At 37.9% G+C, this 18945-nt stretch overlaps 1 protein-coding gene across 2 annotated transcripts in view; it reads right to left on the bottom strand.

Annotated features, from left to right (window-relative positions):
• Window positions 1-18945, bottom strand: part of LOC127634026 (lanC-like protein 2) — a 69395-nt gene that overhangs the window by 27079 nt on the left and 23371 nt on the right. For both annotated transcript variants that reach the window (XM_052113420.1, XM_052113421.1), the window contains exons 6-7: window positions 11926-12072; window positions 1442-1624 (exon numbers count right to left, since the gene is read on the bottom strand). In XM_052113420.1, coding sequence (XP_051969380.1) covers window positions 1442-1624; window positions 11926-12072 — 330 coding nt within the window. The remainder of the gene's footprint in view (window positions 1-1441; window positions 1625-11925; window positions 12073-18945) is intronic.

The following is an 18945-nucleotide window of genomic DNA, read 5'->3' as shown; positions in this document are numbered from 1 at the left end:
GTCTCAAATGGGTCTTCCAAATGGACAATGACCCCATGCATACCTCCAAAGTTGTGGCAAAACGGCTTAAGGACAACAAAGTCAAGGTATTGGAGTGGCTAACACAAAGCCCTGACCTCAATCCAATTTGTGGGCAGAACTGAAAAAGTGTGTCCTTCAAACCGGACTCAGTTACATCAGTTTTGTCTGGAGAAATGGGCCAAAAGTCCAGCAATTTATTGTGAGAAGCTTGTGAAAGGCTACCCAAATGTTTGACCCAAGTTAAACAATTTAAAGGCAATGCTAACAAATACTAACAAAGTGTATGTTAACTTCTGACCCACTGGGAATGTGATGAAAGAAATAAAAGCTGAAATAAATAATGCTCTCTACTATTATTCTGACAATTCACATTCTTAAAATAGAGATCCTTACTGACCTAAGACAGGAAATGTTATCTATGATTAAATGTCAGGAATTATATATGTAAAAGTCTGACTTCAACGGTGTATATATATATATATATATATATAATCACTTCACTGGCTACCTGTAGCTGCCCACATCAGATTCAAGGCTTTGACTCTGACCAATGGAACAGCACCCTCTTACTTAAATTCACTTCTCCAGGTCTATGCTCCAACTTGCTCTCTGCTGTCTATGAACGAGCAGCGTCTGGTGGTCCCATCACAAAGAGGCTCAAAGTTTATTTCAAGATCTTTCACTGTGGTGGAATGAGCTTCCAACATTCACACGATTTGCTGATACCATTCTCAACATTCAAGAACCAGCGTAAAACAAATTGCTCCATGAGCACTTAACCTATCCACACTAACTGTACTTACTATTGAACTTGACTTGCACTTACTGTACACACACACACACACACACACACAAACTTCTGTCTCTTTCTTCTGCGTTAGTACCTATACTTCTCCAGCCACCTTAAGAGCTTAGCAGTACAACACTGTAGATGTTGATTCACTTTGTATGACAAATTGCTTGCTATGTTCCACATTTGTCGCTTTGGATAAAAGCATCTGTAAAATGACTAAATGTTAATGACAAATGTAGCATTCTGTGACCACTACTCATTGGAAAATGTAGCTAATTACTAGAAAAGCTCCACTTTTATGAAAAAAGCAGAGCTACTGACCAGTGTTCAGTATGTAGTTTGTTACATCCCAACAATGGACATGTATGGAACATTTACAAACATGAATGAGAACAGAATCTGAAATACAGTGCATACATACATTTATCTCTCACAATATATTCTATGCATATCTATACAATATACTGTACATAATACATATACTGTATATTATCAAGATGCATTGTGTAAATGTAAAATGTGAATATTTTTATATTTTTCCATGTGTGTGTCTAAGCAGTGGTGTGTGTGTGTTTATTTCTCCAGATGGTTTGTGGTGACATTGCAGCTTGTGTGTTTGTCACTCACTGTATGAGCCATGATGAGCATATGCACCACCCCAGGTGCTCCATGACACCAGTGTACCAGTCTGTCGGTCTCGTTGCTCAGGGATGATGGGTAATTGCCAGAGCGGAACTTCTTGTGTCGCACGTAATCTACACTGGGCCGAACCAGCTCATTCAAAACATCTTGATTTACTTTAGCACTTGGCTGCAAAGTAAAGAAATAGAGAGAAAGTGAAATTAAAGTTGTGTGGGATTTTATTTTTATTATCTTAAAATAAGAGCAAGGCCCTTGACCCTATCTGCTCCAGGGGCGCTGTTTCATGGCTGACCCTGCGCTCTGACCCCAGCTAGTTGTGATATGCGAAAAACATCTGCATTTCATTGGCTCTGTACATGTACACTGCACAATGACAATAAAGTTGAATCTTTATTACAACTAGATGTAATAAAGATTCAAAGCCCAAAACACACCGGGGAATCTTATTTGAAATTATGGAGACTTGGCCTCTTTACAATGCTCTATATTAGGTATTTATAACCAAATACACATGTATAACCAAATACATTTTTGTTTTCAGATGAGGTTTAATAAGGATAAAGGTTTATTATTATTACGAGATATGAGTTTGAGATACAATGTGCCGATGGTTTACTTTTCATTATTGTCGCAATTTTCTTTGTCCCTTACTTCAATTTAGAGCACTTGATTTATCTAATCAAAATAACAAAATATGCATTGAAGTGAGGATCAAAATATGGATGAAAATTGTCAATGATGACAGATCTATGTAGACACACCAAATCCCCAGTGACAAATCCCCAGTGTCAGTGACTGTTTTTCACTTATTTCACTTCTAGAAGCAGCTGTTATACTATAGAACCAAGCCATTCTAACCACTGACTCCTCTAGTGCTGGCTACAGAGGAACAGGGAAACCTAAGTAAAACCAAAAAACTATCAGCAGCTATCAGCATAGGTTTAAGCAGATTACCGATATTTCCAAAAAGCAACTAATGGATGATGAATCAGTAAAACTTTTTAAAAGGCTTTTTTTTAATAATTCTCTTATTGTTTGAGTGGCCCAGCCAGCCAGACACAACATTGGCTCAACCAATGGCGAGAGTGTGTGGGCGGGACAATGTCAGACTAAGGGTGTGTTCAGAAAGCAATAACAAAACAATGTTCATTTTTGCCTACTGTTTGGTGGTGCTAGTGGTGCAGAAATTACACACTTCAGCTCTAAGTTTCCTTACAGGTAAGCAATGTAACGTTCTAGTAATCAAATTTACGACAAAAAGCACGGATTTATTTAATAACTTTTAGAGGAACATCATCAAACCTGCAGCTATAGATACATTTAAATGCAGTCCATTTCTGTTAAGACCCAGACACATAAATATTTATAATACCTACCATGCAAATTCTCATTCATAGTGACCACTTACAGCATTTAAAGAGTGGAGCGATGTGTCAAAATGAATTTAAAGATGTTAGGCTTGATAAACCACTGAAGGCTCCCACAGAGCTACAAGAGCTACTGCTGTTAGAGCAAATTAAAGAGAGGACGACATCTTAGCAGGCAGAGTAGCTGTGATGTACCAGATCAGCTGGAAAACCAGTGGACTCTTCACACTTCACAAATGTGCTACTTCCACTACCAATACTGGTGTTACAAATTTATGTTAATACGAAGAAATATGAAGCTTTTCTGCTAGTTATGTGCTTGTTATATGGTACAATTTTAAATTGACTTTTAGGGCACCACAATTACGTAAAAATAATGGAGATTACGATTATATCTGCTGCAATTAACTATAATTAGAAAAGTGCCAATTATAGAATTCCACTAGCTCTACTCCTATTGCATTAACATTTCTATTTACAGTACATATATATGTATTTGCAATTGCTGATAATTGTAACCCGTCACAGCTATTCGCTCGACGTTGCTTGCAGTGTAGACAGTGTAACACTTGATGTACACTGCAAGTGATACATTTGTCCAGAGGTTTTTTTTTACTTTTGCGACTGAACAGCAAAACAATAAATAAAATCTGCAAATGTCAAATAAAATAAAATAAAATCACTTTATTGTCACACTACCATGACTCCACATGCCGAAGTGTCCTTGGGCAAGACATTGAACCCCAAGTTGCTCCCAATGGCAGGCTAGTACCTTGCATAGCAGCTCTGCCGTCATTGGTGTATGAATGAATGTGTGAATGGGTGAATGAGTCACAGTGTAAAGCGCTTTGAATACCGTTAAGGTTAAAAGGGCGCTATATAAGTGTAGACCGTTTACCATTTACAATAAACAACATATTAACGCAACACAATTTACATATCAAATGTACACATACACAACAAAATAATAATAATGTACATTAAACAATACACACAATATAGAATACACATACAATAAATTAAAAAAAAGAAAGAGTATATAAAAAATACATATACAGTATATAACAATATAATTATGACAGTCCAGAGTGAGATAATAGATTAATAAAGTGCAGTGCTGATATATTGATCAATTGATATTGATTGGGGGAAGAAGCTGTCATGTAATCGGCTGGTGCGGGTCCTGATGCTGCGATACCGCCTGCCTGATGGTAGCAGTGAGAGCAGCCCATGGCTTGGGTGTCTGGAGTCTCTGATGATCCTCCAAGATTTTTTTCCACACACCGCCTGTTATATATGTCCTGGTGGGAGGGAAGCTCACCTCTGATGATGTGTCTGGCAGTTCGCACCACCCTTTGCAGGGCTTTGCAGTTGTGGTATTGCCGTACCAGGCGGTGATGCAGCCAGTCAGGATGCTCTCTACAGTGCTGGTGTAGAACCGTGTGAGGATGTGGTGGTTCATTCCAAACTTCCTCAGCCGTCTCAGGAAGAAGAGGCGCTGGTGAGCCTTCTTCACAACGGTCTCAGTGTGGACGGACCATGTGAGTTCCTCAGTAATGTGGACACAGAGGAACTTGAAACTGCTGACTCTCTCCACCAGTGCTCCATTAATGGTGATGGGGCTGTGTTCTCGGTCTTTCCTCCTGAAGTCCACTACAAGCTCCTTGGTATTACTGCCATTGAGGGAGAGGTTGTGCTCCTGACACCAGCGTGTCAGAGTGTGCACCTCCTCTCTGTAGGCTGTTTCACCATTGTCAGTGATCAGAACTACCACCGTCGTATCATCAGCAAACTTAATGATGGCATTGGAGCTATGTGTTGCCACACAGTCATGTGTGTACAGGGAATGCAGCAGTGGGCTGAGAACACAGCCCTGCGGGGCTCCAGTGTTGAGGGTCAGTGATGAGGAGATGTTGCTCCCCATTCTAACCACCTGACGTCTGCCTGACAGGAAGTCCAAAATCCAGCTGCACAGCGAGCTGTTTAAGCCCAGAGCCCGGAGTATCTCATCTAGCTTGGAGGGCACTATGGTGTTGAATGCAGAGCTGTAGTCTACAAACAGCATTCTCACATTCCAGGTGGGAGAGAGCAGTGTGTATTGTAGATGCAATGGCATCATCAGTGGAACGGTTTTTGCGGTAGGCAAACTGCAATGGGTCCAAATGCAAATGTGATCTCTGATTAACCTATCAAAGCATTTGCTGATGATGGGGGTCAGAGCAACAGGACGTCAGTCATGCGTGATCTCCCAGTCTGCGTGATCAAAACAGTCTTGTAGCATAGAGTCTGATTGGTCCGACCATCACTGGATCGTTCTGAGGGTGGGTGCTTCCCGTTTCAGTTTCTGCCTGTAAGTGGGCAGAAGCAGAACGGAAGAGTGGTCTGAGTTGCCAAATGGTGGGCAGGGGAGGTATTTGTAGCCATCCCGGAAAGTCCAAAACCCGGTCCCCTCGTGTGTTGAAGCTGATGTGTTGGTGGTATTTTGGTGCGATTGTTTTAAAATTGGCTTTGTTAAAGTCCCCGGTAACAATGAACGTGGCCTCAGGGTGCGCGGTTTCCTGCTCACTTATGTTCTCATACAGTTCCTTGAGTACCCGGTCTGTGTCAGCTTATGGGGGGGGGGTGTACACAGCTGTGATAATGACCGCTGTGAATTCCCTAGATAGCCAGAATGGTCGACACAGAAGCATGAGATATTCCAGATCAGGAGAGCAGAAAGACTTCCCCTGTTCCTCTGATCACACCACGATTTGTTGATCATAAAACATACACCACCACCTCTGCTTTTACCTGAGAGGACTTTTGCTCTGTCCACTCGGAGAACCCCGCGGGTTCGATGACCGAGTCAGGAATCTCCGCAGACAACCAGGTTTCTGTAAGGCAGATAACGCTGCAATCCCTCGTTTCTCGTTCGAAAGAGATCCACGCTCTCAGAGCTTTTTGTCCAGAGACTGAATATTTGCCAGTAGTATACTGGGTAGCGGGGGTCGATTTGCGTGACGTCTTACTCTGATGAGAACGCCGGCTCTTTTTCCCCTTTGCACCTGAACTACAAATGTGAATGGATTGCTTGCAATCCGCAGGTTGCCTTTTTAGTTTTATCAAGATAAATAAACCAAATGAATAAAACATCATCAAAGCAACACATGCCTACACAAATATTAACATAAACTGTTGTTTGTGAGCAACAGCACTGGTTCAATATAACACCGGCCACAAGACCTTGTCCTCTTGCTTCACAATGACGAACATTCCTGTTGCCTTGACAACCGCAGGCAAACCACACCAAATCGTCTTGCAGCCTGAATGTCTCTGCTGGCCTGATCTACCTACAGTGGCGGTGTCTGAAACCAGGAAAATGCTGCCTCTGCCGGCTGTATACGGAGATAGGAAGGGATCAAGTCACATCTGAATCCAATGTTTCCATCACATCTTGTCTAATGAGATACATTCATCTGATTGATTTTTGAAGGCATAGATGTATCCTTTTCTGCCTATGAAATCCCACAATCCTGTGCATGCGGATCCACAGCAGTTGAGCTGAAGAAAGAAATTGCGGCTGAAGAGGCAGTTGATAGCCAATTTGTGTATAATGCAAGTTTTTTCCAAATTTTGATTTAATTTCTAGTGAGAAATTAGTATTGTAGTTATGAAATATACACTTGGTTATCGCCAAAACTCTTTTGATTTTGTTCTAGATTATTAGATCATTTTGGATCGGTTGAACTGAATGAAGCAGATGCATTACCTTTAGTGGGTACCAGATGGTGTTAATGAGTTGCTGGTCCAAAACCAGTTTCAGGAGTTGCCTTCATATGCAAATGCTGTCTGTTGTGTCACTGACTGATAAGTCAGTGAAGCAACAAGACAACTACCTTTGGTTTCGGACATCGCCAGTATATGCCAGCTGCCTTTAACTTACAGCTTTGTTCAACTTGTATCGATGTGTAAGTATTATACAGGGATGGAAAGGACAATAAACAAATATATATTGTCAGTTTGTAGGTATAATTTAAAAAAATTGTTTAAACATACATCAATTGAAATATTATATAATAAGATGCATTATAAGATAAGGTCAAATGGATATATTTCGGAAGTCATATCCATCTGTCCCGTAAAAGAAATCTACAATGTAGCATTAACATAAAATTATACAAACTCTCTTTCCACAAAGTGTGTCATTATTCATATTTACTGTATATAGTTATGTTTAATGAAGCACTGAGCCAAATCGGCCGCTCATTTCACCCTGGCAGCTCCGTGAAGCTCTATTACTGTACCTCAAATTACATCACAGGCCCCCAGGGTTAGATTCTGAACAGCCAGCCGCAATCCAGAACCCACCGTGTTATGTCTCTGTTAGAGCTGCTGTCATAGAGTGGAGTAGATAATTTACTACAAGCACTTATGCAGAGGCTGAAAATGCTGCCTTTATTGCATGGGATAAAAGATGAGCCATTTTAGTTCTTTTCACCTCTACTTCTCTGAGTAAAACATAAAGATGCAGCTCAAATAGGAGCAGACTGCATATGTGTTCTTAGAAGGCTCCAAGAAAACCCATTAGAGTGGGCGGCAATAGCGTAGGGATTATCGGCCAATACAAGGATTTATGCTGAGAGACACAATACAAGTTATATAAGTTCCATTCCACAGAATAGAACAGAACAGAACAGAATAATACAAGCAACAAGAGACTGTGCGCTACAAGGAGTTTACCATGGGTAAGGGGTGTTAAGGCTAGGATATACTGTACTTAGTTTGTTTCTATGTGCCATTACATATCTTGCCTAGTCGATTGCTACTGCCTTTTAACATATACTTTTTGACTATGAGCCCATATGGACACTGCTTTGTAGTAATCTTTAATACAGTCAATTCAAGGCACATGTGCACATGGTGCTCACAGGCAAGTTTCTAGAAATACTGCACGCACACAGTCCACGTGTACTGTGCTGATGACGAAATCCATCGGAACATGGAAAAACAGTACTCTGGCCTTTACTAAAACCCCCACCCTTAACCATGGTAAAATCCCTGTATTTATGCTGAAGTATATATAATTATAAATTATATAATAATTAAAAATGAATTAATAATACAATAATATATTTTTTCCAAAATTATTATTAAACATTTATTATGAAGTTATTATAAAATGCCTTCTGTATAATGTGATTTTAATTTTAATAATTGACTAAACAATTCTTCACCAAGTTCAATAATATATTACGCTTGACAACTTGGTCCCTATTTGCTGAAGTGTGTAATTTCTCAGCCACTAGTGCCACTGAACGGAATTGCAAATTGCTTATTTTCAAACAGCTTTCTAAATATGCCCCCCATCTGTTGATCGAACAAACAGATAGTCCCTCCTCCAACTCATGTTATTGGTTGAGTCAATGTTATTGTTTCGGTATGGATGGGTCACTTAGAACAAAGAGGAATTTTTATAGTGCCACAGAGACACAGTGTTTACAGGCTAAGAAAACCAACAAATGGCTTACTTACAGCTGTGTCTGCATATTAAAGGAATATTCTGGGTTCAATACAAGTTAAGATCAATCCGCATTTGTGGCATAATGTTGATTACCACAAAAATGAATTTTCACTTACCCCTCCTTTTCTGAGTTACAGTGAGGCACATGGATGTGAATGGGCCCAATATGTAAACGTTAAAATACTCACTTTTTCAAACGTATAGCCACAAGACATAAACAATACATGTATTAACATGATTTTACAGTGATAAAATTGCTTAGCTTTTCTGTGCAAAGTTATAGCCAATTATACTATATATGATGTAATGCCAACAAAACCTAAAATCCTAAAATTACTGTAACGATGACTTAAACAAATTTACAGCTCAAATAATACATAAGTTTTAACAGAAGAATTAATGTAAGTGCTTTTATAAAATTACACACTTCACTTTCTGCCTTTGAACCCTCCAAAAATTGTCCCCATTCATTTCCATTGTAAGTGCCTCACTGTAACTGATTTTTGCCTTTTTAAAGAAAAGGAGGAATGAGTCAAAATATTTTTTGGCAGTCAACACTATGCCAAAAATGCTGTCGATTGAGCTGAACTTGTATTGAACCCGGAATATTCCTTTAAGATGAAAGCAGTTTAACAAAGATAAAGTTACATACTCCACCTTTAATATAGAATGTAAAGTCAAAGATGTGCATTTATAGCCATTTTACAATAGCTTCCAATGAGGCTCATACACCATGTGATACACATACATTGTACACAAAGATGCACGATCACAGATGTGCCATATATATATATTCAAACTGGGCTCATTCAAGCAGAATGTATAGTCATAACTTTCCATTTATAATATGTATCACCACACAACCAGGGTCTTTAAATTTGTTTCTGTTACTTACAACAATGCTGAGATTGAACCAGCAAACTTTCAATTATCAGCTCTGAGCCATAACCGCTACACCTCCATAGTCTGTATTCTGCCTGGGTGATATTTCAATATTTTTCGGTCATTTGAGGACAGTCAATATACATACATATCTGAATACATTAATGTACTTTCTCTGAAATTGTTCTAAGTGTTATTTTCCCCATAGGAACCATATTCGGGGCCAAAAAGCCAGAGCTGCAAAGTATATGTAAATATTAAATGCAAGACCTAAAATATAGTATAAGAAATTTAGTTAAACAAATTGCTCAGTTGGTGTTTTGAAATAACACACTGATACATGGATTTGCGGAAATTAATCAAACTCTAAATAAGATTCAGATCAACTTAACTAAACAAAAATAAAATAGTCTACAGACACTACTTTAGAAAATTAAAATCATCAAAAGGTGCATTAGGGATCACAAGAAAATTCATGATCACCAACATCACATATTTATTGTAAATATTCAATGTGCAAAATTGAATACAAATGATCAATAACAATTTTTCGTCAGTGTCGTTGGTATTGACTAACTGGAGCATATCAATATCATTGAATTACTACGGACAGGCCATCAAGAAAGAAAAGATCATAATATCTTTGAAACTATACCCATAACTGCTGAAAGGTTTTCCAACTTCGCTAAGGGTCACTATTTCATTATGGATTACATCTTTAAATGCTGTTATTAAGACTTTGCTGAAGGAGTTCAACAACAAAACTAAACAGAGGGTAGAAGTGTGTACTCTGCACTAAAGTCAGCTACCCAAAATTAGTTAACTGGTGCATTTGTGTGGCCCTCAAATCTGATCTTAATGTGGACCATAAGTCTGTCTGGGCCATCGTCCAAGGCAGTAAGTCAAAGTAGGCCCTCGTCATCACAAATTGTGTTTACAGCTCAACATTTTAAAGTTCAAGATAAATTATTCATCACCTCTAAGGAACTCCAATCAATCTTCCAGTTGACTTCTGTTCTGATTCACTAATATTGAGGAAAGAGTGCCAGACTAGGCAGCTATTTTTAAAGGAATAAAGTAAGAAGAAAAATATCACAACACTACAGTTTATTTCACTGTTTTCCAGTGCTTCATGCATTCGGTTGCACTAGGATAGTTGGCTCAACATTTTGTCCATAATATTTCATTTAAATTTTGTAGTAGATGCCAGAAAACACTCCCTGATGGAAAAGTGAGGTGGCTTGGAAGAAATTGCATGCTCATACTAATCTCCTACTGCTGCACAATCAGCTGTACTTTATGGAAGAAAAATTTAATAGAGCAGTGTTCAGAGAAAAGAATAGTATCAGCATGTCTTTCTGGGATGGTCCGAAGTCATCTAGAAAGTTCTGCACCATCAACAGAATCTTGCATGGTTTGAATCCTTAGAGTACCACATTTTGAATCTGTTTTTTTGGTGACCTTAATATCACTTTCCATCCAGTAGTCTTTAGTAATATCCCATTCACTAAAAAAAGCCAAGTCTTTATGACACCATCATCCAGAAAGTGACATAATTTTAAGTTGGTTTGTCTCACCTTAAATATCCTGTTTGATCAAATTACGGAAATAAGTATGATATAAAAAATGTTAATAAAAATAAAAATAAATAAAACGTATGTAACTTATGTAAGCTTACTTTGAATCCCTCACTGAGCAATGGCTACATTCACCTCTTTATTTCAATCGTGTTAGACATCCTTTTAATGTTCTTGTCATTTTGTAAATAAGTTCTGGTTAATAAAGTTGAATTGCCTAGCTTCTGAAATTCCCCGCCCCTTTTTAGTGTTCCGCTCTTCCGAATTTTGTCATCTAACTTCCTGTTTGTATTGAAGTTACTGTGAAGAGTTGATCAAAATGGATTACGTGTGGGAGCACAGAAAGTATTTTTCACCAAGAGTCTGCACCACCCCTTTACTACATGAAAACGCTAGTGAGGTGTTCACAGTAACTTTGGCAGTTCACATTCAGCTACCAGACATCTATCCCACACTGCACTTTTTCATGATACAAGCGTTTAATTGTTATACGTGGGATTCTTAATTAAAAAAATTAAAATATAAAATAAATGGGATTAAAATAGTTGTAAACACAATATAAAATAAAACTTCCACTTCTGTCAGAGGTGTCAAACAGAGATATTTTTAATGACTGTGTGTTGTCTCGTGGAGTTTCATGAGCAATGAGGCATATCAGTCTGTCCACAGTGTGAAGGTAGGATCTTATGGATTTATGAATGCTTTAAAATCTCCCGCTCTGTTTCCAGTTGTTATGACATCCCCTGAACACATTAAAATACCCATGATGACTTTTGACATCTCCATAACCCGTAAATCCACTCTGCTAGCTAATTACACTTTTACATCAATGCCATAGTTATCTATATAGATAATGTTAGACCGGATGTTCAAAGACAAAATTTTCAAGATGGCTGCATGCTAGATTCGCTGGCGCATAAGGTGAATAGAATTAAAGCAAATTATTTCAAGAACTTATATTTAAAAAAATTATAATTTAAAAACCAACATACCCAGACATAAAGACTTGATACTATCTGGAAATTCAGGCCACCAATAACCAACTGGCAAAATATAAAACTCTTATATTATGGCACTGCAAGATACAGTAGGCCTATAAACACAATTTAAAGACATCCTTTATGCATACAATGTCTTTCTTACCTGCATGAGTATGTAGTAGATGCCTGCCAGACCATGGGCTGCACCTACATACTGTTTCTTATGCCACTCGTAGAGCAGTGGGCATCGCTCCGTTTTCTTTTCCTCTTTAGACAAGTTTTTCCCCGACTCCAAAATAACATTCACCACCTAGAAACAACAGAGAGTCCACTGGGATTAGCTAATAGTCTTTGATAAATCAATTTATTGGTAATTTTACAGTGATCAGCAGGTTTATTCACAGTGGTTCAGCAAAAGTTAAAGAGCAGATGAAAACACTTTGTCAGCAAATGCTGAGGAACCAAATGAATGCACTGCAGTAATGCCACTGTAAAATGTTCAACAGAGATATTAATTAAAGACATTGCTTCAAAGGAATGAGGAACTAACAGCAAATTCAGACCAAAAAAATAAATAAAATGACCACTCAAAATACTACTCTTGGTAAACTGCCAATTACTGGACACTTTCAGTTGCAGAATAAATGTATAATGGGTAGATCAATAACGCCAAAATCCAAAGAGCAGGGTGGCCGGCAGGCCACTAACAGTGTTGTCAAAAGTACCAGTATTCGATACCAAGATAATACAAAATTAAAAAAGATGTAAAGATACCAGTGTTTCTGCGGTACCAGTATTAACGAGCACCAATCTGGTACCAGCGTGCAGCATGACTGACACACGGCTCATTTTGAGCATAAGCTCTGTTACTCCTTACACTGAAATGGACAATTAATCAAATTAAAATAGTGGCAGGTCCTAGTGTGATTCATTAAACCACTAAAGGCTGCAATCTTATTGTGTAAGAGCTGCGTACTTTAAATGTATAAATCCAATCGCTCATGCATACTGAGAGTCATTCACGACATGTTGTATGATATGACAGAGCAGAGCACTAATCTACTGTGAACCACTCAGCACATGTAAACTATATAATATATAATTAAATCACAGAATCTGTGCTTTAATCTCAACTCAGCTTTATTTATAGAGCATTTAAAACAACAGAGTTGACCAAAGTACTTCACAGTAATTCAATTTAAAACATAACATTTAAATTATCACATACACAAACAAATCTAAAATCCAAACACTCCAAAACTGTGTCCTACATTTCATTTGTCAGAATCAAAGGCCAGTGTATAGAGATGAGATTTCAGATGTGACTTAAAAGTCTCCGTGTCGCAAACTGTTTATCCGGAAAGTGAAGCTTCAGGCAAAAAAAATAAATAAAAACACATCATAATAAAAACAAAGATAATTAAAAATATTTTATATTGTATTATATTATATTAAGGATTATTTATTAATCCCAAAGCAAACTTGAAATTTATCTGGCCCTAAAAAGAACATATTCGGTGGCAAATTACCTAATCATAGTGACCAACCAAAAGGAAAACTCTGACAAAGTACAGACTGAGTGAGCACAAGCTGGCCACAGATGAGGGTCGACACAGGCAAATGTGGCTCCCTAGAGCTGAAAGACTGTGGTAAAGAAGCAGTTGAAACAGAGCAGCATTTACAAACCCAGTGCACAAACTATCAAATCATTCAGCAACACTACCTTTCAAAAATTACTAAAACCTTCAATGATTTCCAGAATTACAGCAATATAGATAAACTGCCCCCACTTCTGGGAGGGAATGAGGAATGCTGCAGGGTGATAGCCAAATATGTCAGACTTTCCACAACATGAGGAACAACCAATAAACCCCCTGTTCCACATGACCATTTTGTTACTTCAATAAAAAATATATATTTCCTACTTAACAATATCTTTATTATTTTTATTATTACCAGTTCAATTAATATTGTCTTAATTAATATTGTTCTATTGATACTGACTTTTATTTCACATTGGAAAGTTTGATTCACTGTTGTAAAAATAAACAGCTTTGCCAATATTGTATATACTACAGTTATGTCAATAAAGCTCACTGAATTGAAATTGATTTAAAAGCACATTTCAAAAATATATACAATTTTATACAAAAAAAGCTAGAGCACTGAAATGTAAAATATTTTGACTGAAATATCGAAAATTACAACTGTATAGTTAAATGTAATATTCTCTGTAATAATAATAATAATAAAAATAAAAATAATAACAATAATAATAATAATAATTATTATTATTATTATGCAACGTATAAGCAAGACTGCCGTTGAGTACAAATTTGGCCAAAAAATGCAATGACATGTTAAAAAGTAAAAAAAAAATTTTTAAGAATGAATTGATTAGACACCATTTTGATGATGAAATTATATTTCTGGAAAATAATAATAATAATTTATTAGCTTTTATTTACCACTATTATATATATATATATATATATATATATATATATATATATATATATATATATATATATATAAATCAAAATTCTGGTTTCTGTTTTGTCATCTAATTTTTGTCATTTATATGCATAGAAAAATAGTTAATGCATTAGAAAGAAGGAAGAACAGAGAGCATGGTAGTCTAGGAACCACAGATGCCATGTGCCCATTAGCAATCACATTTTCTCACTAAAGACTAATTGTGCATGCAGTGCACAGTGACTATGACATTAACTTACAGCGTACGTGAAGCGCTTTTACTATAAAGTTGCTCTATTGATATAGTACGGATCCAGCGAAAACAGCAATCTCCTGACAGCTCTCAGTTTACTCGGCCCGGATCATCTGCTTGCAGTGACATAAAGTGACCATCATGCAACACTCATGGGTCAGAGCAACAGTTTTGATCCAGGCTGATATAATACATGCTTCAGAGGAAAATATAAGAGTGTTTCAAAGGAATAAAATGCTGAATTTGTGCTGTTTTATGAGGTTTGTGAAAAACATTTGTGTAAAGGAGATATTTGCATATTTTCAGATGGTATATAATAGAATGTATTGTAGTAACTATTACTGTAGTAACACGATGGCAATTAACAACCAAACAAACAGTGATTTGTTCTTTATATGTCTCAAGCAGCAAGGCATGGATTAACCACAGGGCCAATTGGACCGTTGCCCATGGGTCTCTAAACCTTAAATATCTAATATCCAATAATGTGCAAAAGTCTTAGGTACATAAGATGTTTCACAAAAGCATTTGTCTTAAGATGGTTATTTATATCTTATGTATTTATATCACATATCCTATGTGTCGATAGGAAATTTAAATGTTAAAATTCCAAACATTAAGTTTGCAAATAGAAAAGATTAGAATAGAAGAACAACAGATGTCATGGCACCCACAAAGCCCCCACTGAACATCTTGTCAGTCTGAGATTACATAAAGAGAAAGAAGCAATTGAGACTATATAGATAAAAGAACTGTGGCAAATTCTCCAAAAAGCTTGGAACATCCTATCTGCCAACAACCAAGAAAAACTATGTCCAGGTGTACCTAGGAATTGGGGCTGTTTTAAAGGCAAAGATGGTCCCACCAAATATTGATTTAGCTTTTTGATTGTGTCTGGCACACCTTTCTTAGAATTAAGAGTGAAATGAAACAACACACAGATTTATGAGAGTCTTATTCTCTAAGTCGATTTCAAAAAGATAGAGCCCATGCATTGCCCAGTACTGTTTGCATGACTGATGGGATTAGACATGACACGTTGCCAAAATAGACGTGTCTCCTGAGAGTCTAGATGGTGTCAATGAGACGCAGGGCAGCACTCAAAGATTTACCAGTAAAAGAGCTTTGTCATCTGGGGAGTACTGCAGAGGCAAGAAAATGGACAGATGAAAAATAAATGACATAAAGCAGAGATAAACTAGAAAATGATAGATAGACGACAGATTTTAATGAGAAGTAATGGGACCAGTTAATGTTAAGAGTGACTGATTAAAAAGCACTAAGAGGCTAATTTTGAGCAATTGTATTTAAATGTTAATGTCTCAAAGTATCTCGCTGAGGCTACTTCAGACAATGGACTGGAGTGATGGGCAATCGTTGATTTTTAAGTACTTGAGTCACTCAATAAAGGACAACACTTTTAAATACAAATATGACTGGTCGATTGTTTATCCTAAATATTGACAAATCTAGAAATCATTTTAATTAACTCTGTATGTATATACAGTATTGTTTTTCTTAAGTTAAATATATAATTTAATCTAAATGAAGTATGATTTATGGTCTGAGGACCGGTAGTTTTGGGGTTAATGTTATAATTTTAGAAAAAACATTTTTTCAATGAAATTGTACATTTTTGTGTTAAGGAAATCGTAGTTATTATATCTGATTTAATTAGAAGTGGAGGTGTTACTATTTTCCAAATGTTTAGTCTAATTTCTCAAGAATCAATATAATGCGCATACAGTATGCGCCATATATTTGCCTTGGGCAATAAAGATGACCTCTGGTCAGCACAGAAGTGATCTCGCTTTCTCTTTCTCTGAAGTTGTCAATCACAAAATGACAACTGCAGCATAGAGCTTGAGAAAATCCCAAGAGAACAGACAGTGTGCTTTCAATATAGCAAGTGTAACGGTTGTGGAAGTAGGAGAAGGCAGACGAAGGTTGAGGATCCAAATGCAGTTATCTTTATTTATTAAACAAACACAAAGGAACACCCACGATGGGGAAACAAACATAAAACTAGAAAAAACAGGAACTAGAAACACGGGAACACAGGCTTGGGAGGAACATCCAACCACATACAAACATTCAAACAATAAAACAACGACTGACAGAGACTGAACAAACAGACAGGGTTTAAATACAAGAATCTGGGACAAAGGGGCCAATGAACAAACAGAACACAAACTAGATGACAAGGTGATTAACAGAAACCAAAGGCAAATTAACAAGGGCAGGTGAAAACAATGAACAGTGAACACGAGGGAAAACAAGACTGTGGAGCTACAAAAGGGAGTACAAAAGTGACAAAAATGGTAAACAAAAGGGCAACAGTGGAACAAGACAGGGTATACATAACAGCAAGTCAAAGTCACTGATTCAGAACTTTGCCATCATTAGAGCTGTATTCTGACCCAATTCACCACCAGTTGCATTATCAGCTGTAAACTGATAATTACTGTAAACTGTAAACTGGTTTAATTACTGTAAACCTCTCTGCATTTGTCATCTCACTACTGTACTCCCACTTCCTAAACAACAGAATCAAGACAGAGTCATCATAAATAATACAACATACCCACACACACCGACCAACAGGCTTGATGTACAACCATGAAGGGTGGCATCACAAAACCACACCGTCACCATCTGTGCCCATAAAGCTCTGGCATTCTACAGAACTCAAATAGAGCTTGTTTGAGCAATGAATATAATTCAACACAGAGCAAATACATTCAAAACTAAATCTGTACTGAATATCATCAAAAGGCTTATATAGTATTTGGAAAATTTCCAAATACTTTGTCTTATTTTTCATTTGAAACCTGACAATTTTTCATTCACATTTTTAAGTGTGGCTTAATTGTCCAAATACTTTTTGGAGCCACTGTATAGCTAATATTATTTTCATTTTATAGCACCGTTATACTGTAGCTATGTTGCCAAGCCCCCAATACGATTTCAGGAGAAATATATTGTATGTGAGTAATCCTTCCTTCAGCTTTAAAACTGCCCTTTAAAAATCATATAGTAAACATTTGGCCTTAAGTACTGTATGGCAAAAATAAAAACAAAAATAGTCATTGCATAATTTGGAAAGAAAATGCTAAATACACCAATTTCAATATTTTCGATGAGGAATGTTTCCCTCAGATCACTGAGATCAAGGCTGTCAAAAACATCAAACTGAAGACACATAACAAGCAAAAGAAAGCTATGAAATTCAGGATTTAGCCTACAGAGAGTTTTTGGATGCCAAAGTTGTCACTAGAGAAATTTTGAATCTTCCATCAAAACACATTGTTTAAAGTGTAGAAAATGTCTATTTTAAGTCACTATAAACTGCAAAATGCACTACAGAGGATAAACAGACTATTACTGTGTTGTAGAGTCTGCTTTTACCTCACTGTACAGACAATAATGAGATGATGCTGACCAAAAAAGTGTCTAAAACGTAACAAATTTAACTTAAAATCCATCTATCTTCAACCGCTTATCCGAAGTCGGGTCATGGGGGCAGCTGCTCCAGCAGGGGCCCCAAACTTCCCTATCCCGAGCCACATTAACCAGCTCTGACTGGGGGACCCTGAGGCATTCCCAGGCCAGTGTGGAGATGTAATCTCTCCACCTAATCCTGGGTCTTCCCCGAGGCCTCCTCCCAGCTGGACGCGCCTGAAACACCTCCCTAGGGAGGCGGCCAGGTGATCATCCTTACCAGATGCCCAAACCACCTCAACTGACTCTTTTCGACGCAAAGGAGCAGTGGCTCTACTCCGAGCTCTTCATGGATGACTGAGCTCCTCACCCTATCTCTAAGGGAGAAGCCCGCCACCCTTCTGAGGAAGCCCATTTCGGCCGCTTGTACTCGTGACCTAGTTCTTTCAGTCATGACCCAGCCTTCATGACCATAGGTGAGGGTAGGAACAAAAATTGACCGGTAGATCGAGAGCTTTGCCTTTCGGCTCAGCTCTCTTTTCGTGACAACGGTGTGATACAGCGAGTGCAATACCGCCCCCGCTGCCCCGATTCTCCGGCCAACCTCCCGCTCCATTGTCCCCTCACTCGTGAACAAGACCCAGAGATACCTGAACTCCTTCACTTGGGGCAATACCTCCTTCCCTACTTGGAGTACGCACTCCATCGGTTTCCTGCTGAGAACCATGGCCTCAGATTTAGAGGTGCTAATCCTCATCCCAGCTGCTTCACACTCGACTGCCAAGCGATCCAGTGAGAGCTGAAGGTCAAGGATCGATGATGACATGAAGACAACATCATCTGCAAAAGGCAGCGATGAGATCCCCAGCCCATCGAACAGCACACCTTCCCCACCCCGACTACGCCTCGATATCCTCTCCATGAATATCACAAACAGGATTGGTGACAAAGAGCAGCCTTGGCGGAGACCAACCCCCACATGGAATAAACTCGACTTCGTGCCGAGGACCCGGA

Source organism: Xyrauchen texanus, chromosome 41 (assembly GCF_025860055.1).
Source record: "Xyrauchen texanus isolate HMW12.3.18 chromosome 41, RBS_HiC_50CHRs, whole genome shotgun sequence".
NCBI classification, from domain to species: domain Eukaryota; kingdom Metazoa; phylum Chordata; class Actinopteri; order Cypriniformes; family Catostomidae; genus Xyrauchen; species Xyrauchen texanus.
The sequence above is the reverse complement of the archived record's forward strand: the minus strand, read 5'-3'. Positions and strand labels throughout refer to the sequence as shown.